Source organism: Apostichopus japonicus, chromosome 5 (genome assembly GCF_037975245.1).
Source record: "Apostichopus japonicus isolate 1M-3 chromosome 5, ASM3797524v1, whole genome shotgun sequence".
NCBI classification, from domain to species: domain Eukaryota; kingdom Metazoa; phylum Echinodermata; class Holothuroidea; order Aspidochirotida; family Stichopodidae; genus Apostichopus; species Apostichopus japonicus.
In genome coordinates, this window is record NC_092565.1 from 4,355,719 (window position 1) to 4,379,479 (window position 23,761).

The following is a 23,761-nucleotide window of genomic DNA, read 5'->3' on the forward strand; positions in this document are numbered from 1 at the left end:
GATGAAATTGTTCAATCTAGAGTCATAAAAAATGCTTAAATATCCTTTAATATCCTTCTGTTTAAAATCCTTTCAGTTATTCGTATGATTATCAACTGTTTTTATATATTTTTTACACCTAATACTACAATCGCAAGAAAGCCGTTGCAAGAATTGACCGTTACGCATATCCATCCATCTGAAAAGATATCGACGTACCATCAAATGGGCAAACATTTCCAGCGCTTATTTCCTTCGTAAAACAAAGAATCAAATTACTCCGCTAAAGACCCTCGAGGGTGTCTCTGCTGAGGGAATGGTTGTGTACGGTGAGAGCTTATGACATCACATGGCCTTTTAGTTGCATAAAAGGTCAGCTACTGTGGACAAATTTTCCAGCTGGTGATAAATTTGTTATTTAACAACAAATTGGTCCATGCATCTTGACCTTATAAAATAGTATCTAATGGAAAATTTCCTAATTTATAAGTTTTGTTTCTAGTGTCCATTTATAACCGCCAGCTCAACTGTTATTTCCCAAAGTGATGCAAAACTTAAGACAAAAGAAAAGGTTTCTTTTCATAAAATATCCACCAATATCTAGTACTGGCAGTAATGTAGGTAAGGTGACCAAGGTAAGTTGTGCCCTATATCTTATGTCTGTTCCATTACATTTTGGGTAGGTTTGGAAGAAAAGCAAAACTGTTAAAAGAATAGGTGGCCACATTTTTCATTTTTGTCTTGTCAAGTTAACTCATTTATACATCACTATTCACACTAAAAGAACAGCCTACACACTTTCATTTCACTTAAGACAGCCAAGGTTGTATTGACACAAATAAAAGTTAGTAAATAAATCATGATGCACCTGCTCATTGTATAACATGTGAAAAGTTCTAACTACTGTACAAACTAAAGAAAAGGAAAGGTTTTGAAGTAGTATATAATCCATTTAGCCTGGAAAACAAGGCCTTTGCTATACCAAAAAGCTGACTTGTGGTACTTAAGTTTGTACTACAGAGTACTACTTTCTTCATGTATGCATTCTTGTCTTCATAATAAAACAACAGCCTACATAATTTCATTTCATCTAAGAAGCAAAGGTTATACTGAGACAGATAAAAGTCAATACATTTAGTACTCAAGTCTGTAATCGAGTACTACTTCAACATGTACTCATTCTGGTACTCGGTGCTTTAATGTACTCCTACTCTTACTACTAGGGACTTTGTACTGGTGTTGGATATTCATGGATTTGTGTACTCACACTTTATAAGTCTGTACTCTGTCAACAATTATATTACCATGAACTGTAATAATTTACAACATTATTATGTAAATGTGGAAAACATATATATAGCAACAATGCAGAAACAATTTAAATATTTCAGCCTCATTAGAAATATAAATAACTCTCACTTGAATCTGGCAACAATGCAAATCTGCCAAAAATGAGTACCTGACACATTGCTACATGTTATGTAGATGGGATAGTGCTGATATGATGGCTGGAATTGGGAAAAGTGAAGAAACAAAGTAATTTGTAAACTTGATTTTTACATAATTGTTTCCATAAAGACAGAACTTTTAAAAGCTGAAAAAACATCTACAACAGACAGCATCATTATACTTGAATAAAACAAGAAGAACATATTGAACAGTTCATATTTCTAAGCAACACATATAATGAATGCAGTGGCTTGAAATTCATGCAAAGACAATAGGAATTTAAAGACGACATTCATTATAAATTTTACAATGCAGTAAAAGGCACATTACCAAAGTAAAAAGCTTTTAAGTGCTAGCTGCTTACAGTACCTGTTCCAGCTGGTTCTTCATAATTTAACATTGCAAGCTTCCATTGACTGACATTGTAAAATATATTCAGGCTAAACAGGGACGTGGGTGTATAGGGTATGAAAACCTGATCATCGAACAAGGAGCAATTGCAAGAATATTGTACACAGTGATATATATTTTTTTAGGAAAAGAAAAGCCAATATACTCCTGAATTATATCCATGTCATGAACAGACCAATCAATAACAAATCAAAAAACCACAATAACATACTGTACACAACCTGCAAAGGACACAAGCTTAACGAGAGGGAATGTTCACATCGAATACGAAAATACAGTAATATATGATAGAAAAAAACCGTCTTTGTAATAGCCAAATATATATAAATGCAACTTGTTTGGGGTAACATAGTTGAATAGATCAAATTGATCAACGGTATGCATGTACTGGTACAGAAAATTGGATTATTGCACTATAGGACAGCATCCACAGAATTGCTTTTCACAATTATAAATATTTCACTTCTTCACAAACATCAATTACCACCATGAAAAGCAGATATCAAGGGTAACGACATTCAGGTAAAAAGACATACCATTATTAGGTACCATCCCAGCCCCAAAACAGGGTACAAAGGGTCACAACATTCAGGTAAAAGACATAACATTCTTAGGTAACATCCAAGCCCTAAAACAGGGTACAAAGGGTCACTACATTTAGGTAAAGACATACCATTTTTAGGTAACATCCAAGCCCTCAAAACAGGGTACAAAGGGACACTACATTCAGGTAAAAAGACATACCATTATTAGGTAACATCCCAGCCCCAAAACAGGGTACAAAGGGTCACTACATTCAGGTAAAAGACATAACATTCTTAGGTAACATCCAAGCCCTAAAACAGGGTACAAAGGGCCACTACATTTAGGTAAAAGACATACCATTATTAGGTAACATCCCAGCCCCAAAACAGGCCAAGGATGAAACGTTACGTAGGGCCACCAGGAAATCTTGTTGAGAGACAGAGATAATAGTCAGTGGATTTGCATATCCTCAATGGAAATTTAATTTACAATGAGCATTTAAACTTTACTTAAAGCATCACAGATAGTACAGTACACACTCTTTCCAATCCATAAATTAAGAACAATTGTCGACAATGCTCTACAAAATGGAAGCATGCAGCATCAGACCTGTTTTAATGACATTAACTTAACATATATGCCAGTAATAATTATTCTCACAGCATAATACTCCAGATCCTATCCAAGTTCTCATTATACTAAGCATGATTACATTTTGTAACTGAACTTGGTGCCTAAAGAACTAAAAGGAATGTAGTGTATAAACAGGGCCCTCATTGTTAATTAGCCACCTATCTAGAATATTAAGTAATCCATCAAAATTCTTTCTTTGTCCTCTTTTTAAATTTAATAACTTTTCAGCTATTTTTGTATTGTAGACTATTGTTTATTAATGCCAATAGTGTTGATAAGTTACATCAATACAGGGTTGAGAATATAGAGATCTAACATGTACAAATTGCATTTTCTTTCATGATTCCAATGTACATTAAATAGATGAAACAACACACAATATATACATCCACAGTACTGATATTACATATATATGATATATATATGATTTTAGCCAAACCCTCAAACAATACACATAAAGTACTGCAAGATGTCATGGATGATAGTCACAAAATGCAGCAATTTCCACAAACACAAGTCATTGTAGGTAATGTTTTTTTCCTTTTCTTTCCTTTTCATATGTTTTTTGTGGTTAGATATTATGCTTTCCCACCTGCAGCATGTGATTAAACATACTTCATTACACATCAGTCTTGTTCAACATGACTGGCCATGCACATCACAGGGCAAAATTACTGAATCCTGATAAAAAACACAACAGACATCAGCCTACATCCTACAAGAGAGAGGATTCACCAGTTACAGTCTGCATACTCAGACCAGTGAAGTGTTACAATATGCACATCATCATCTCTGTCACGGTGTGTTGAAGTGCTCATGATACACTTACTGAACTGTTCTTTATTCATTGTGTAATGGCAGAACATGTATACCTATTAGCTGTCCCTGCAACAGATGGTGTTTGCTTTCCTGCACTGCTTTGTATGCTGCAACACATAAATTTGAGTGATACCTCATTTTAAAATGGAAATGTATGCACACCCTCATCCAATTACTTGACATTGATTTTAGGCAGTCTACCACACCTACCCCATTAACTTCAACATTCAAGAACTGATAAACAAATGTCAGTTTAAATTATGAACTTAAGTTAATACTACTTCAGACAAGGTCGAAATCTGTGATGCAACTCAAAATTGTATGTTATGTGTAATCTGAGTACGCCTCTAGCATTAATGGGAAACCATGCCTGTTGATTTGCTACAGTATATATGTTTTTGAGATGAATAGAAAACTTATCAATACCTCTCCTTCCCTCCATTTCTCTCCCAACACCTTACCTGTATATTAACTACAATAGTACACAAAACAAACTTTATAAACATGAAACTAAGATGCCTTATCAATTGGAATTACTACAACATATTCCAATTTGTCCAGCTCAACATACTAGCAAATAACACACCAAGATTGTGACAGAAAGTTTGTTACAATATGTGCTATAGTACTATAGAGTTTATTATAGCAGCACACAAAACAAACTTGATGAACATGAACACTAGACTCATAGAATGATCATCACAAAGTAATTTCTATTACCATTTACGAGGAAGATTTAAAAAAAGATTCATGAAGATATCTTCAACCATCCATTAGTATAAATTTATTCTGTGCTCAATTTGCACTGACCTTTGGGTATATATACCTTTGATGACACTTAAATCAAGAGGATGAATTTACAGGACCAATAAGCATAAAATCAATGGTAACTGAATTATGTAGGAACGTATGCCAGTGTGAATTACCTCCCTCAGTCCAAAGCGTGGAGCTGTTCGTGTGGCAAACTAGCGCGGCTGTGACTTCATTCTACACGACAAACTTTACAAATTGACCAAATGCTTCCGGGAACTGTCACTTTCTTGACATGTTTGACATTTCAAAAGGAATTCTGCAACGTTTAAAATTTCCTTAAAAGAATCTCATAGTTGCATCATGGTGGGAAGATAGTAATTTATTCATAACATTATCTGTGGGTTCTGTTTAAGAACGTCAATGCTAGCATCATCATGAGCTAAACATGGTGAATGATGTTAAGATTAATATGAAATTGGAAAATAGCATCACAACATTTCTTTCAGATTCAGAATGATGATATCATTGAGAGGATGTTAAAAACAGATTTAGAGCATTGAGTCACCATTAAGTATTCAAAGTTTTGCTTTTTAAATTTACCATGAATATTAAAATAACGTGAGCTTCAACTTACAGATATGACATGCTATTAACTTTCTCCCTTAAGAGAGGACTGCAGAGAATTGGGGTTGATGGATTACAAAATAAATTAGAAATCTGATCAAAAGTATTTATTATTAAAGAGTTCAACTTGAAATTGTCTTTACTTTCAATGTCCCTTAATTATGTTTAGTTCATGCTGTCAATCCATATCGACGTATAACACATATAGAAGTAATTATTCCATCTAGTGATGAAAAGAAAATAGAACAAAGTGCCGCCAGGATCCAGGATGCACAGGTGGAATAATGTTCTGCTATTTGCAATATAAAGATGCTAAGGTTAGTGGATCGATCAAGCATAATGACATGTCTACTGAGGAAGAAAGCCCTAATGAAAAACATGACTGAAGGAGCTACCAGCAAAATGTGATAAGGGTAGGCCATAGTTTGCTGCATGATTTATGTGTTAGGCTAACACAGAATCTAGATGAGCTGAATGCTTGGAAAACAACAATGAATAACTCACAATGTACTAGTGTACAGCAAGCTTTGATATCACTGCCATTACAAACTGATTAGAATGGCAACAAAGATAGATCGATATGATTTTCAACCTGATGGAATGTTAACAGCTCTTAATAAATTGAAGGTTATTCACAGTTGACTAACTTCATCATTGACCTCTCATTCACCAACAATTTGCAGAGGCCTATCAGAAGCTTAATAGAGGCCAAGTCAAGAGTTAAATGATTATTGTTATCAAGTGATCTTATGGCTATTGTCAAATGCTTACAGATACTGCAGAATCCCAATCTGACAAACTGTATGGGAAACCTAGTGGGGCACTATTTATTCCTGTGATCAAGTGTGATTTTAAAAACCGGCAGGAAATGTCACTCAATTATATTAACCTGTTTGAGATAACCTACAGTATCATAGTTTAAGATACAGTTTCAGAGAGAAGCTTACAGCTTGCTAACATAATTATTTAACTCTCTATAAGGATGGACTTATAAGCATAAAATACGGAGGCTATTGCTATAACTTACAGTACCTTAACAGTTTGGTAAGTTGCTTTTCACGATAGCTTATTGGAAAATGATCCAGCATTCAACTTAACTTAATTCGCTAAAATGCATGTTTCCTTCTCTTTACTGCAGTGATTAATATGTGAATTCAGTTCTCAGTTTAATTTCTTGTTTAATATTAACCCACACTCAACGATAACAAAGCTATATTGGACATCAAAGCTATCTTGCAATTTTATACATCATTATATTCAACTATGATAATTTGCAAGTTAGGGAACATCAATCATTAGTAAATATTCCTCAAATAGTCCTTAATAGTTTAGAGTGTAACCATAATGTTTACCTCTCCAGCATTAATAACAATGGCACCATCATCTTAATCATAATAATTAACATCGAAAGAGCCCTTTTCCTATAAAAACTCTTCACAATTCCAATTTATGAAATTATGAAACCTTCTATTCCATCAAGTTCAAATTCGCTGCTTAAACTATGGCTATTTAAATATATACATACAGCAGGCTACCAGAAATTCAAGTACCTATTTGTAACTCAAAACTAAATTTATATTAAACCAGAGTAGATTGATATGTTTATTTGTTTCCATCCTCTCCATCTCTTGGCTACAGATGATCTGATATCATCCTCCCACATCATGACGCCATCCTCTCAGCAAATATAAATTTCTTAAAAACTGAATGATCTGCAGATCTGTTGACAAAATACTTCTAATACCAAATGACTTCAAGTTGAGAAATTGCTGTATTCAACAAATGCAACTTGCCATACATCTGAGATGTGGTTGACACCTAGCATGCTTCAACCTACGCAACTATTCGAAGGATGAATTTCCGTGTGGGAGAAATCTCTAGAGAACTTCCTGCCTCTGAGTAGCGTAAATCAGAGTGGATTTGAGATGAGGAAGAAGGGTGTTTAAAGGCAAACCAATTTACGACTGCGGCCGCTGGAGAGATAATCCAATTGCATGCTTCGCAAACTTTTAATATTGGTGGCATCGAATGTCTCCATATATTAATACAGTTTATTTGACATATTTCGTTGGATTCAGTGTACAGTAACAACTGTCAATGACTTATAGCACCAATATATTAATTTGAAAGGCTTGCTCTCATCATAAGGTTATTCTATATAATGTTTAAAAGTTTGAACATGCAAATAGCTGACTTTATACTGGCCTGGTTTTATTTCAAACAGAATTCTGGTTTGAATCTGAATTTTTTGCATGAGATAATGTAATGCAGTATCATCCAGCTGGGTTAATTTTTGTTACATAGGGTGTTGTCATGTTATTCTTCAAAGTTCTTTTACTGAGAGTATGAACAGTATTAACATACTGGTTATGGTTTGAAATTGTATCTGTACTGTCAGTGTGATGACTTTGAAGTAAGACATGAAAGTACCATATAAAGTGGTTTCCATCTTGTATTTTAAATGTTTCTCTATATGTGCAATTTTTTGTATGTAGATGAAGAATGATAATTTGCTGAATAAAATCAAATCAAATATGCCTTCAAAAAATAGTTCCAACTACAGTAGTTGTCAGTATTTATACAACTCATTAGCATAATGTTAAATCTTGATTTAATTTTTCAAATAATGAAAGCAACTTGTTGGTTAACATGTTTCTTTCAGCAGGGTTACATGGTTTAACAAGATGCCTATCTATCAAACTTGTCAGAATCGCGTTCTAAACATTTTATGCTATATACATGTGTATACTTCTATACTAATAGTTTTATACTAAGTACAGTAGTTGTTACTGAAATTGATAACTGCCCAAACTTGGGGAGAATCATGCTAGACAGTTTGTCTCAATTAATTTGATAAATTTGAATCATATTTTGAAGACAACTCTATATATCATAAAACTGCAGCAAATGAATACTAATAAAAGCTTTTGGTAGGTTTGAAATCTGTCAACAAATGTGAAATCTTTCACTAAAAGCACCAGTTTTACTGTTTACTGTACCTCTATATCTTCATGTCCATCATGCTTAACTGTGCTCCTTACTAATATGGAGAAAAAACTGTGGACTGCAATTATTTAAAGGCCTAGGCTATGCTATTACTTGGATCCTTATGGCATGAAAAGTGTGAAAGAAATATTTATAAAAATTACCTAACATTTAGTTTCTCTAAAATGATGATGGGAAGGTTTACATCATTGGTAAAATGGAAAAGTTAAATTTTGAAACATTTAGCAAAAAGACTCTTGACAGTCTCGATAAATGGTGGCTATAAGGAAAGATAAGATAAACAGAGTTTTCTTCAATTTTGGGTTCAAATGTCACATCTTAAAGCAGTAAAATTTCCCAGGTAGAATAACAATCTTTTTAAAAAATTGAAGTGCTTTCTTCAGTGGAAAACACTTCTTAAAGTCTGAAGGCTTACAGTTTGAAGCAAATTATTCCTTTACAAAGAAACAAGCAGCCATAGGATAATGCTGGTACTTTTGCCCCTTAAGGTTTTTGTTTTGTTTATTAGCAACTGGTAGGGTAACGAACAAGATGCACGCTGCATTGGAATTTATTCACTCTCCTGCATCGAACACAGCCTTGCAACTACAAATGTACTGGTATCGTCGATGTGTTGAATTGTCGACGTGTAAAATACGATGCTCTACAGGCAACTTTATTACCGAAAATGAAATGTAAAGGTATATATGAATGTATGTAGATTATACTACAGGAGATGTAGCGTGACTACAGTATTGGCTTCTATGGAACTACTTTTCACTTTCATACAGAGACCTTCATCAACATTCAGCTTCTGTAGGTTTCTATCAAAGTACCTTACATACATATGTTCATTAAAACAGAATGGCAGCACTGCACATTAGTGTAACAAATACTATATATATGAGGAAAGTTGAACAGTAACAATCTTCCCTTCATCACCTTGGGAAAATTGGTACCTTTGTCAGTGAATTTAGTATGTTGAAAGCAATTATTAGGCTATAAAAACTATGACCTGTCTATCTTCTATTTATTTATATATATTATATACACATACTGTACGAGACAGCTAAAAACGGGAGGAGTGATGTAAATTCAATGGCTACAGATATTTGTCTTGGTAAGACAAGCAATGCCTGCAAACTCTCTTTGCTTGTGATAATTAAAACCCCTTAAATGCCGTAGACTTGTTACTAAAATAGATCATCTTCGTCATTTGTCACAGTCTCAACCTCTCACTGCTATCTTAATTACATCATCGGTTTACTTGAGATCTAAATTTAACTTCAATCTATTCCGTTCCGACCTTCCGGACAACCTTGGTTGCTGTTTAATGCCGGACAGAGTCTCATCAGGCCTCTCCGAATATTACTTAAGCCTTAAACTCTGCATTCCGGTAATGCTTTACAAGATAAACATTTTGCGGCTTCATTTCTCTCCTCTTGACGGTAATCAAATAACTCTCCATTTTTACGAGCAGCTTTAACCAGATCTAATTATCCCGTCTAAACATCCTTTCTCTTCGCACTCCCATCATGAAATTCATAGCGTCATGCACTGTACATTGCCTACGTGGAGCCAACATTTTTATTCGAATGCGACACCAAGTACACTTTGAAGCATTATAATTTAGCTTATTTACTTTCGCCACAGCTAAGTCATTTTGGTCATGATCAAATGAATGAACCTCATCTGATTTTGGGAATACATCTGATGACATGGAGAAGTTTTCCCAAGACAATGGAAAACAGACAGGACTTTATTACTACAGATAACTTATTGTTGCTCATTTGAGTTTATTTATACCATGCAAGAATCAACCGTGACACACCAACTTATCCTGATTGTAACTGTAGTATGTGAACAAGTGTTGTACTACCTGGACCCATTCTAGATTCTTTCAAGCACGTATGCAATTAAGAGTGAATATAATGTGACGATTATTTCAAGACAAGAAGTATACATGTAACTTATGCGTAAACTTACAGGTATCCAAAGTATCAAAACTTTGCAAAAACCACAAGGAGAGAGCTAGTCACTTTCACATTTTATGATTACAAATTTCATGATGCAAAAGATTTATAGTAGAAGTTTTACCATTTGTCAGTTTTGTTACAGACAGTTTTGCACCAATCCGTGGGATACTATGTAAACGTTATTAAACCCTTGCTGAGCTATCAACGTAGCCTGTATAAGATTTTAAAGATTTCAAAATGAAGTTAGAGATGATTCAAAAGTTTTAATATTTAAATATTCTTCTGCATCAAATGCTATAAAGTGCCTCAAACAGAATCTCTCATTAATTAAGACCAGGCAGCTGCCATACTGTGCATTCATCAGGTACCCAACATGTGGTTAAACATAGCAAAGTACAGAAATAACTCAATCAGCTCTCCATTTCTTATCAGCTTTTCTTTTAGTTAGTGGTTAAGGCTAATAATCATGATAATTAATTTGTTCAATTTTCTAGCAAATAACATCTGGTTCTTGGACCGAAGCATGCATGCTAAAATTGTAATTATCTATGGGCAAATACAAAAAAATGAGTCAATAATAGAAATGCATGGAAAACTACCACAAGGGGTAGTTTTTTAAGACAGAGATTGCAGACACCTGTATTCTCTAGTTTTCTTCCAAAACATGTCATGCTCAACTCTTAACACGACTCTCAATAGACTTAAGGCCTTTTGGAAGTTCTCTGAATCCAAGACAAAGCTAAAAACAAAGTCCAAATTTTGAAAGATGTTTATTTCAAAAGTATCGAGCCCTGGTAATTTCAGGAGAGAGTTTTACAAAGATGCCTCTGATATCATATAACCTTTACAGCAAACCGTTGATGTAATCTGAGGGACGCCTCCAGAAATATGCATATAAAGTGACAATTTTTTCCTTCTTTTTGGACACAAAATTGAGAAGGTAGGATGAAGGAGAGCTTCAAGGGACACGGCCTGGATTTCACGATTGGTGCTCTCGGAGAAATAACTGAATTAGTGAAGTGTATGAAACGACAGGCTTGTCAACTGAGAAGCTTGGATGGGATGTGTAATAGTAGAAGACATTTTACAGAGTAGACACTTTACTGGTTTGCCGCATAAACAGTACAGTAGTTGCATGCGTTTTGCAAGTTTCAAGGCACTCACTGAGAATGGGGAATTTAGTCAGTGACTGGGTACATATAAAATTGAGAAAAATGTCAGCCAATGGCCTGGATAGGCGTTCTGGCAGAAAATATGATGGAAACATAAATATAGGTTAGTTGAGAGTTCTAGGGACAATAGGTAGATGTTGAGGTTGGAAGGCTCTTTCAAATCATCTTTTGAAAAGCATCCTACCACACAGAGAATATCTTGGCATACTTAAAAGGAGTATATTTTAGTAAGTTATGCTTTATGTTAACCATCTCCTATCAGGAAAACGATCCCTTTTGTTTTTGGTTTGCTACAACTTGGTGAATAACCATAACTGGTTTTGTGGGTTCAGGGATGCACTAATAGGGATGCACTCCCTCAACCCTTCCCATCCCTTTCCTTCCATCCTTGGTAACATCTAGTTACAATCCTGTTTCTGCTGCGTAATATAAGATGCTTTAAATATCAATGTAGTTATGGTCGATTGGAGTACGTGTGTATGTATTACAGAGGAGACAGTTAAGAGAAGAATGAAGCAAATATTATGGAGGATAGAGGACGGTGATATAACTTACAGATTCCGGATGAAAAATTGAATTGTTAAAAATATATTATTTACCTCCTTTGGAAGGCGATTCATTTTTGGCATCATTTCTCCGCCTTTTGAGACCCCTCCTCGTCGGTGATGCCGTGGACACGCATGTGAGAGGTTTGGGGTACGATAAGTTGTTGTTTATTCTACTATTGATGAAGTTGCCTTGGTGATAATGCAGGACCTGCAGAACAAAGGTTAAACACAGTGTTGGCTCTCAAAGTTTATTAATGGCTGCTCTCAATATATATTAGAAATAGAAAGTATCAAAAATATGATTAACCACGATTTGAGCATTCAGCAAAACATTTTACAGCTATAGATCTACAGAAATAGAAGTAAATTTACATTAAATACTGAGACATTTAAAGACCTCAAAATTGAACACTGCTGCTGCTAACGATCATCGGAGTGGATGAAATCCTCCATGTACTTGATGTATGGATTCATTGCATCCTGCATTTAATGGGATTATATTAGACTTATTAGCAGTGGTGGATCCAAGATGTTACAAAACAAGAGTCTAGGAGGATTCAGATGACAACAAAATATCTGTGCATACTTTAAGAAAATATCCTTAAAAATGTAAGGGATGCATTTGAATGAAGCGTGCTAAAACTGCTTCCACTCTTAGGTCTTGTTGTGATCAAATACCTCCTTTTTAGTGCAGGGGGAAGGGGCCAGACATTGAAATGTTTGTGAAACATTTGAGAGCCAGCAAATTTTACCTGCGTTGTAGGAGACCAAGTGTCTTGTTCAGCCTCCCATAAATCCAGCTTGATCCAGTTGTTATGTTGGATTGCTAATTTACACATCTCTGCTCTATGTTTGGAAGATACAAGGTCCTGAAGTGAGAAATAATAAAAAACAAGATAGCTATTTTCTTTGCAATTATCTCTCTCTATAATGCAGTACTGTTTTTGTTTATTTTGATATATAGCTTCTCCATATGTTTGTTGTACTATAATCATATAAAAATGCATTTCATATTTGAAAAATGTTGAAGCTTTGTTCCTTTTGTTCACATAACCCTAAAAATCAAACAAAAAAATTGCCTTGATACAAAATATTCCAAAACTGAAATAAACCATTAAGTACTGACACTATACACTTAATACAGCAACTTCTGTTTTATGAAAAATCCAGTGCAAAGTTGGAGCAGCATGAGCGAGAGAGGGGGGTTGGGGGGGGGGGACGGCTTCAATTCTCTCAGCATCTTGCCTGATATACAAGTGGATATTCATTGATTCATTCATTTGAAAAAGTTTCCTGCAAGTCTGCAACCTTTCCTGCTAAATGTTCGTCATAGGAATTAGAATAGCTGATAAGTGCATCCAGGTCATATTGTTCCTAAAATATCAATTATTACATTGTGGTGTAAAATTATGAATACATATCAATCAATCGAATGGCATGAACACAGCAGCTCATTGAGCTGTAGAAGCCCTTCATTTCATACTACTGCACAAATAGTGCATACCCGTATCAACTCTCACAATTCCTTAAAGGTTTCAGTTTTGTGAAGCCAAAAGTTCATACAGTCATGTACACGACTCAACTTACTGTTTGCAGACATTTTACATGTTTGACATTACAAGCAAACTTAAAGAAATTTCGATAAAAGATAAATATTAATGTTTCAGAAACATTTACCACGAAGATGTCTTATGTGTAAATAATATCCTTTCATGGAGAAACTGACAGACCTTTGCCAGCAAAAGATGGTAATGTATGCTAGCTTCAATTCAGCTATAAGATATTGAGAACTTATAACAAGTTTTCTCTCCATCAACATTTTACTTAATCTGTCGCTGTTTCAATTTTTTCTCAGATCATTTTTTGTTAAATGTATATAACAAAATAATTAGTGAAATAGATCCCAAATTGGGACTTTTTCCAATCGCAATATATCCTTTAACTTAAAACAAAGAAATCTGAGATACATAACATCAAACACCAAACTGTAAAGAAGCTGTAAACCTCTAGAGCGGCATTTCAGATAGTAACTTTGGACCGACTGTTGATTGTGTCTTTTTCGCTTTGATCGAAAAACTTACGTCTGGAAGGTAATTTTAAACCGTCCTAGTTTATATTTCTTCCATGAGCAATTGATTATTGCTCTTACCGATCAATTTTGCCGTTATTTGATACCAACCCGTCAATCTTGTGAATAAACAACCCTCTTTTATTGCTGATATACTAGCAGCTAGTACAAGTTTCTCAATAATTAATACAAGCTACAATATAAGACTTACAGGCTTAAGTCAGCTACAAAGTAACTTTTCTCTGCTAGCGCTCTCATAACTGGCTGTATTTTGTATATTTTGTATCAAAGTTTATTCACCTAGATTGATATATGGTTTGAAAAAGGGTCCAAATTATGCTGCTCTTAAATTTGAAACTAAAGCAAAAACAATTCATGAATTCAAAGGTGACGAAAGATCAAATTCCACAGAATTTATAATTTTCTTAAATTATGAAAAAAAATCTGAAATTTCTCTTGGAATCCCTTCCCTGTCTCCTTCTGGGTTGTATCAAATGAAACCGGGGTGTGATCCCTGCTACACAGTATGTTAGGTACTGTAACTTCTGACTGGCACCTCAACAGCAAAGAAATAGCTACATAGGCATTGCCATCAACTATGGGCTTGATAGCTCAGTTTGTAGGGCACTGGGCTGTAACTACAGGTAGTTTGAATCCTGTTCCAGCAATTAATTTCTTTGTTCTTTTCCATTGGTTTTCTTAAGATGTTAACTTTGCAAACAGTTGTTTTATATACCCTACCTTTGTAAACACTTTGGATGGTAGAATGAGAAGGAAGGGCAACGACCGGAGGAGCCGGTCGCTAAGGGTGACCAGGGCATACTAGACACGGTAGAATGAGGTGCTAAGGTTGTGAGGAGACAGGTAAGCGAGGAGCAAAGTAAATTACCCGAAACTCTTTTTCTCATCATCATACCGAAGATTTTGATCTCCATCAAAGGTAAATTTACAAGCGCTTGCTAAATATTTCCATATTTAGGGGACACTGTGTCATGTCTATGACTGATCTCGAAGGTAAATTAGTGGTTCTGAACTGAAGCATGCAGAGAGATAACTTAATTATAAAGTACGGTACCCTGGCTGACAACTGATTCAGCAGTAATAGTCCCCATGGAAATTAAATGCTTCAGTTTATGCATTACAACTTGTGCTTATATTAGAATATTATATAGAAGGTTCCATTCATGTGTGAGTTTTAATGGTACATATTAATAGACACAGAGCTTTAACCACTGTACAGTATATATTTATCCTGAGTAGGAATAAAGAGGCCATCACGAAATAGTCAGCCCTGGCTGTTTCGGCACTGACATCTGAAACCTGATTCGTTGTGTTCATCTGTCAAGGCTAAATTCTAGAGGCTAAATATTTTGATCAGCACAACATTAGCGCATGACACTGGACACAACATTTGAGCCTGATATCAGAGCCTGACATCAGGGCCTGACAATCTGAGCCTGACACTAGAATCTGACATTATTTTGGGGCTTAATCCAAAAACAAAAGGATGTTACCAGACCAATGGTAAATTTACAGTGGACCACTAAAAACAGGCAGTATACATGTATTGGTGTCCACAGTATGTATGGACTATGTAAGTAGTTAATGATATGAATGAAAAGAAAAGGAGGGTGTGACTAAAGGGATATGTCAAAAGAGGATATGATAAACGAAGATGTACAGTGTAAGTGAAAGGTGGATAAGCATCAGATGACCAGAGAATTAAAAAAGGACACATCAAAGGGTTTCAGTGACTAGATGATATATGTCAGAAGGTGACATGAATGCAAAGATATTTATATATTAATTAGCTGAGGAAGTATCAGTGAGCTGAGCTGGACTTTTATCAGGTGACCAAAATATTCCATGGAAAGAGGGAGGTGTATGATTCCCAGTGCAAATATGCTAGTGTACATGTGTTCAAGGAGGAAGTAAAGCTATGGATACAGGTGGGAGGAGAGGAATACATTAACAAGGGATATACACCAATAAGTGGATATGTCCAAAAACTGGATGATTTGAATAAATGCTTTCATATGAAAAACTACAGTGTGACCGTAAAGGGGATTTATGTGCCAGATGAAGAAATAGGTAGAAGGCATACATTAATTTTTTTTTATATCCTATGGGTTTCTTGATCATTATGTCTTTGGTCTAGAATAAATGCAATGAGATTCCTTTTATTTCAATGTCATTTTCTCTTCCATATTCATAACAATATAGAGGGCAGGGAAAAATTTCACATACCGCTACAAAACAATATGCTATAAAAATTTATACAACTGCCACACAATTTGAGAGATGCTGAAACTCACATACGAAACCTACACCATAATTGAATGCAAAGAACTAACTAATTCACATGTGATACACATGTGATATACAATTAAAGTTTATACCATGCAGTGCACTTTAAAAATTGAGAGCTGCCGACAAACTGGAGACATTTAAGTGACATTAAAGTTTATGGTAGATTTGAAAAGTACCAGCAAATGCAAATTTACAAGTATGAAACAGTACAGTAGTACTGTAGTATGTCTTTCTGTGTTCGGCCAGTAACTTTAATAACAAACATACTGTGCCAGTAAAACATGTATATTATTGCCCCAACAAAGACTGCAAAATGTTGATCAATTTAAGACACGATTGTAGCGTGTATAGCCATATGAAGGTTATAATGAGCGATTAATACATGAATTTGATTTGATCATCGCATCTCCTCTGCCTGACACTTTTGCAGGTTAAAGATAATAAAAAATTCATGAATGTAAAATAAATGTACATTTCAAAGTATAGGCTTTAAGTAAGCAAGTGATCCGTATAAATTTTTTTAATTTTGCATCAAAATTCCTCAAAATCGACTCTACAGTAATACTATAAGCTTGTAAAGATTTAAGAGTATGCGGAACATTATCTTGAATGGAAACGGGTCTAAAGCTATGTCAGTACTGTATGTATGCAGACATGTACTTAAGAACATAGTAGAAATTAAAGAGATATTCGATATTCCTCCATGAATCACATGAACATTTTGCATTTCCTTTTCTTTCTTTTTCTTGAATAAAATTACACTTTTGTAGGTGACTACTTTTGAGAGTTCAAATGCATGATAACCTTGTAAGCCATATATCCTTTACTAAGGAAAAGGTGTAAGCATTCACGATATGCTCTCACATCTTGCAGCAGAGCGAGAGTCAGGAGTCACTAATAACATACTGTATGCAGAGGAAGGCACAAAGAATTGTCAATAATATTAAATGAACTCACTTCACGGTATGCATGTACAATTCAACTAATAGAATGAACTACCATACAGTAGGCCGCCTACAACATCACAGTAAATTCCTTGGCTGTGATCATTGAACAGTTTGACTCCCACCCAAATCAGTGCATTATAGTGTAAATGCAAAATCAGGTTATGTTTGACAGTTTTTGTAATAAATGACAATAAATATGTGAAGGTCCAACATATTTAACATACTCGGTGTAGGTGTAGGCCAGACGTCCGGCATTATGCCAGACAGTCCCGCAATACAGTGCCTGTCTTCCATCCCCGGCAATACCTTTCGCCGGACCGCATGAATGTTTATTTCTCATGTAAAGACTTTAAGTATAACTAAGCAATCGATGTTACATATTTTGTGGATTATACAGCAGCTTTACATTTTTTAAGTCTATCCTTTTACACATGAACAGTAGGCCTACTGGCTTCTGTATGTATCATGCAGTAGTATTTTCATAAAAATGTTAATATACTGTACTGTGTAAATTTTACTGACATGCATCTGAAAATTGGAGAGAATTGGAGGGAATTTAGTTGACATATATACCTCCACATCTGTTGAAGCTTGAATGTTTATCAATGGACTCAGAAGGAGTATCCATGTTCTTGTTACCTACTTATATGTCTCTCCCTCCCATCATTCTACAATCCACCATCAATGCCGAAGGTTAACTTGAATACATATGTTCCCAGTGACTGTTTCAATGGAAAATTACTATAAATAACATTCTTCTGCCACATATATCTCAAGTGTTGACACTCATGTGTCATGTGAAGACACTGCAAACATCAGTGATTTGTCTGCACAAATATCACCATGTCTCCTCAAACATGAATCATAAAATAAAAACTTGTGTCTCCTATTAACCCACTTTACATTCTCCTAACTTGAGAAAATTAACAGGAGCAATTGAAACTTAAAACACCAAAGTACACTCCCCATGACAAAAATAATAATAATAACAATCCAGACAAACAACAAGAAACGACAAGACATTTTCTTGGCTGTCATTTTTAGCAGATATTTACAAGTTTGGTGGTTAACCAATCACCTGCTGCAATCCAAGACCCTCCAGCCATATATAAATAATTAGCACCAATGGCAAATTTCCTGTTATACACATAAATCTTTAACTTCAAGTTCACTCGTTGACGATATGAACCTGAAACTACTAAAAACAACATTCTCTTTTGTATGGCTTTATCCTTTTTACGATACAAATTAATCAAAAACAGAAATGAGAATTTTGGCGGAAAATGATCCCCGCAGCAGAAGAGGGTTGGTGAGAAAAGTAGATCTTAAACAGCTGCTTCTTTGTTATCTTTACCTTTTTGCCGTAGCCATCATTAACGGGTGAGATGATACCTCCGATGACTTGGTATCTGCCCGTCCGATGGAGATGATCTCGAGCAATTTCTGGAAATCAAGGAGAAGGGAGAGATGAACTGTGGGATGGGTAGTAAATTTGACATCATCAAAACAATTGGAAGTCTCCTTTAATCAAGGATTCGAGGTCAAGCAGTAATCAATCACGAGGAGCCTGTATAGGAGATGCTTGTACTGTTACTGTACATAATGTCTTATGTAAAAAGTACATGCTAGCTTTAGCGCCTGTGACTTCATTTAAAATTCATGAATGATGCAAGATTGATGTAAAGTCATTTACTGGGCTCAAAATTAAGAATTAAAAATGCAATTAAAAAATAGCACCATTACTCAGACAGTAACAGTAGCAGACAAGAAGTGGAGAATGTTAACAACTTAGAAAACATCTTTGTCGAAAATATTTCTATCAAATTACGAAGATAATGTGATACAGACTCTGACATTTACATAGTATTAAAGTATAGGCAATAACACAAATAGGGCATTTTCTAAGTAAATAACATTTGGAAAACAATGACTAGATATCAAAACTTCAAAAAGAACTATTTTTCCCTAGATTTATTTGGGTATAATGAGAAGGACAGGGCCAACTTATTGTTGCCATTATATGATAATTACTGTTACCATACCAACCAACCTCACTCTTTTACTATGAAACTCTAGCTAAAACATACCCCAGTCTTGGTAACTAGTAATAGTGCAATTTATTTTCCCTTTTCTTTTTTTCCTTCTTTTTTTTCTATCTTCCCGTTGGGTTGATCGGTATGTTTGATGGCTCGTATATGTAGGACAACCCTGCCACTTGCAGTTACTGTAATTGGAAAGTTCTGTTAATGGGAATGTAAAGCAATTGAATTTACCATTCCATCCATGGGAGTCAATGCACTGTCTTTAAATTCAGGTAAGAGTGCAGAGAGAGAGAGAGAAAACCAGTTGTGAATCTACAACAAAATCCTCTGGAGGAGGGAATAGGGATGGTGAAAGTTTCTATAAACAATTCTATGATTGGCTGCTGTTGGCAAAACCCAATTAAACATGATCTTCTCGGTTGGATTTTCAAGGGACTTACCCAGCAAGAACTAATCGATTTGGAGATTTTATTTGAAAGAAATACCTTGAGGGTGAGAAGGCTAAAATTGAGAAATAGCAGTACTAACATTGCAAACTGTAGATCAAAGAAATCTGAGATAGATTCACAGTACTGTATACATCAATACTGTACATGATGGTGACACTTGGTTGGATTCTTGGTTTTTACTCCCGTTAGAAACCTCAATACATGGGTAGCCATTTATATTCTTCGATGTGAACTTTTTGACTAAGTAGGTGAATGGTATCTATTTTTGTACATTTGGCATTTTTTTCAGAATCTTTTCAATTTTTTATGTTCTTTCTCTCATTACTACTTTATTAGAACTGATCTCATTACATATACGTAAAATGATATAAATCGATTTGTGAGAAATTTGGAAATAAATTACAAAGGACCGGATTGAATCTGACATGACCATTGGTTCATTTTTAAAGATCAAGATATTACTCCCATTCACAGGGGCGCAACAACCACTCATGTACTTGGGGGACCTAAGTCGTTATGATGTACAGGGCAGGGTGGCCCCTCCCCCTTTGAGAAATTTTGGTGCAATGAAGGGTGCTATGATACACAATATGGTTCTATATTATTTTGCAAGTTTGAAACAATGTTGGAATTTGTTTTACTGTTTAGGTTGTACGCTCATATGTTAAAATTCTGTAATAACTGTACACAAAGATATTTTGTTGAAATTTGGCCCCCTGATTTTATTGTAGGGGAACTAAAGCCCCCTCCCCCCTCCTCCAACTCCCCGAAGTATACGATGTTGTGCCATGCCCATTTGTGCTAGTCTTATAATATGGTCATACATGTTCAAACTTGAATACATATTTTATTGCCAACATGTAGCAGCTTCTGTGACTTCTCAGTGTTGTAAAAAGTCATGACTTGAGTCATCCATTCTCCAACTTATATGAAGGCTCAAAATGGTTTGTAACATACTATTGTATGGTTGAACCTAATGTGACCTGAATGACTGGCTCAACTTAAGTCAGGAAAATTAGAGATAGTGACTCAACTCGAGCTCAAAATAGAATTGTTCAATCCGAACTCTGCCACTCCTTACAGTACTATCTGGGCCGGCTTTTGAATTACTAGAACCTACTTTCTATTATTTTTGTACTTACTTCCAAGCACTATAAAATTTCAGAGTTAAGAATTTGTTTATTGCTTAGTTTGTTTTGTGATACAGAGCAGGGGCGGATCCAGGGGGGGGCCGACCCGGCCCCGGCCCCCCCTTTTTGGAAATCAGTTGCGTTTTTTTATGTGGGAGTACTTCAAATTCCTAATAGGCATAACTTGGTGAAAGAAAAGCCTAATATATATCCAGCTGCTCTTCCCTGAAACGCGATCGTTTTTATTCCAAATTTGAAACTAAGGCAATTACCAGGCCTACGCGACATCACGTATTAATTAGATACGGCTCAGTACTATAGTGCTGACTATTACTGTCAGGGAAATCAATGCACAGTTAGCAAGTATATCATAATTATCTGAATGAAACGGGGTGTAGGCGGTTTTACACTATCTAACGCAACGTAGTCGCCAAGAACCTGAAGTATTTTTAAGGGAGGGCCCAAGGAACATGAACTTATAGCATGCTCCTCGTGGTGAAACATAATTGCACCTATTAGGTGAATTCAGTGTACTGTTAATAGTAGGAGAGACTAGTGTAGGTTCTTATGACCAACTAGACCGGTTTCTGCTCTCAAACTTTATAGGAGGAGCTTCATCAGTAGTAGCCTTTGAATATTTTATATTCGGCCTGGGCGTCTCGTTCTCAAAATGCATCTATTTTCTGTGCACGAGTTTTTATGGACTCATAGTGCAGCTATAAGAGCATCTAAAAGAGCTTCGTGTGAACCTTGAGAGTCAGCTGATTTTTCGTTAGTATGAAACCTTGAGTTAACAAGTAAACCTTTGAGATTTTGGGCCCTTTTGTATAGGCTAGAATCGGTTCTTTTGGAAACAGTTTGGATAATTCCGCGTGCAGGGGCGTAGCGAGCGGGGGGGGGGGGTGGGTAGTGTATATAATAATTTGGTCGCTGTCGGCAAATTTTGGGTCTGTCGGCAAAAGGAGAAAAGGTGAAGAGAGCGGAAGGGGAAGAAAGAAGGAAAGCTGAATAGAGAAAAGGAGAACGGAGCTTCTTTATCGGTTATTTCGATTTTCCAGTTCTTCATCTGATAAACTCATTCACCAATCCAATCACCCGACGCCTGCAAGTTAAAAACCTCTCTGCAAATAACTGATAATGTCACGGCCGTCAGTATAGCTACTGTAGCCAGGCTCAGCTAAGCGAGTGCCAGAATCGCCGGCAACTCAGTGAAAGAAATGGAATTAAAGGCTTCCGTATAGGCCGTAGCCCATGAGTCGTGCTATCGTGTGCAACGTGTTGTTATTATCCTCTGTTCAGAATGACGTCATAACAGATGTCATTCGTTCTCCGTGGAAAACTTAAGGGCACGGCTCACGAATTGTACACAATTTTTAACGTTTCTCGCTTGTATATCAATGAATGTTGTTATTTCTCATTACCGGAAAGTTTTCTGAACATTTTCATCACGGAGTTTCACTATTTCAACGATCGGTGAAAGAGAAAACACAGTTCGATAATTGGTCCCAATTAATTCTTCTTCTGCCGACTGCCATAAAAATAATATCGAAATGGAAATTCTACGGTGCCAAATTTGACTTAAAATATGCACCAGATTGCATCTAAGGACGTTTCAAAACTAAAAATTTTCCAAAGGGGAGGGGGACACCCCCTCCCCTTAGACCCCTCCCCCATTTCAGTCACCACTTCCAGATCCGTCGGCAAATCAAATTTGACTTAAAATATGCACCAGATTGCATCTAAGGACGTTTCAAAACTAAAAAATTTCCAAAGGGGAGGGGGCCACCCCCTCCCCTTAGACCCCTCCCCCATTTCAGTCACCACTTCCAGATCCGTCGGCAAATCAAATTTGACTTAAAATATGCACCAGATTGCATCTAAGGACGTTTCAAAACTAAAAAATTTCCAAAGGGGAGGGGGCCACCCCTCCCCTTAGACCCCTCCCCCATTTCAGTCACCACTTCCAGATCCGTCGGCAAATCAAATTCTCTCGGTCGGTGATCCGTTTCCGCTTATTATCGGGCCCTCCCTTAAAAATACTTCAGGTTCTTGGCGACTACGTTGCGTTAGATAGTGTAAAACCGCCTACACCCCCCTTTCATTAATAAGTATATCATAATTATCTCATTGAACATATCTTGTTTTATGTTTTTTCTTGGGGTGAATCTGGCGTCATAATTTTCGCGCAAAAGAAAAAACGAATCGACGCAATAATAGTGTATGCATTGTACATGCACTGTTGAGCGTTCTTAAATATGTGTCTATCGAGAAAAAATATGTGCACAAAAAAGCGTGTCTGCAACGTTTCTGGTTTTTCTAGTTTTTGGCGAAATGTTTCACCATTTTGCATCTAAGCACTCAAAATTAACCAAAAATTTCCAAGGGGGAGGGGGCCCCTCCCCTAGACCCCTCCCCCAGGACGCAGATTACTAAAGTGCTACCATCGGGATGTCGGCCCCCCCTTTCTCAAAATCCTGGATCCGCCCCTGCAGAGTCTGTATGTTTTGTCTAGGTAAGTGGCATATAGATCTACAATACACTGATTGGAAGTGTTGCCTATTAGGCCTATACCTACAAGAATTCATGAGAGCCTGCTACTATACAGCCACAGTTCAGGACGAAGGCCTCTTTGATGACTAGTAAATGTAAGGAAGCCTTCATGAAATGTTAAGTGGAAAATGATGATAAATTCCTGACCGAAAAGTGAAATAACTTCTCATATTGAACTTGAGACATCACAAATTCTTTAATACTAGAATGTCCCATGGTCCCACCTTAATAGTCCAATTAGGACTGCATACTATAGCTCACTAGCATGAGAACTAGACTTAGATTTATGGGGTGATTGGTTAGAGTCTTCCCTCCAAAAAAAAAAAAACTTCTTTTACTCTGTCAAAAAGAAAACTATATTTCATTGTTAAATTTAAAAGAATGAATCTAC

The 23,761-nt window shown here is 35.9% G+C and overlaps 1 protein-coding gene across 2 annotated transcripts in view; it reads right to left on the reverse strand.

Annotated features, from left to right (window-relative positions):
* The window catches only part of LOC139967363 (nicotinamide/nicotinic acid mononucleotide adenylyltransferase 1-like), a 41,745-nt gene that overhangs the window by 12,356 nt on the left and 5,628 nt on the right, over nucleotides 1-23,761 (reverse strand). The window contains exons 2-5 of one of the 2 annotated variants that reach the window (XM_071971072.1): nucleotides 18,554-18,642; nucleotides 12,627-12,743; nucleotides 11,926-12,082; nucleotides 2,722-2,790 (exon numbers count right to left, since the gene is read on the reverse strand). In XM_071971072.1, coding sequence (XP_071827173.1) covers nucleotides 2,722-2,790; nucleotides 11,926-12,082; nucleotides 12,627-12,743; nucleotides 18,554-18,642 — 432 coding nt within the window. The remainder of the gene's footprint in view (nucleotides 1-2,721; nucleotides 2,791-11,925; nucleotides 12,083-12,626; nucleotides 12,744-18,553; nucleotides 18,643-23,761) is intronic. The other variant, XM_071971073.1, reaches the window with a different exon arrangement.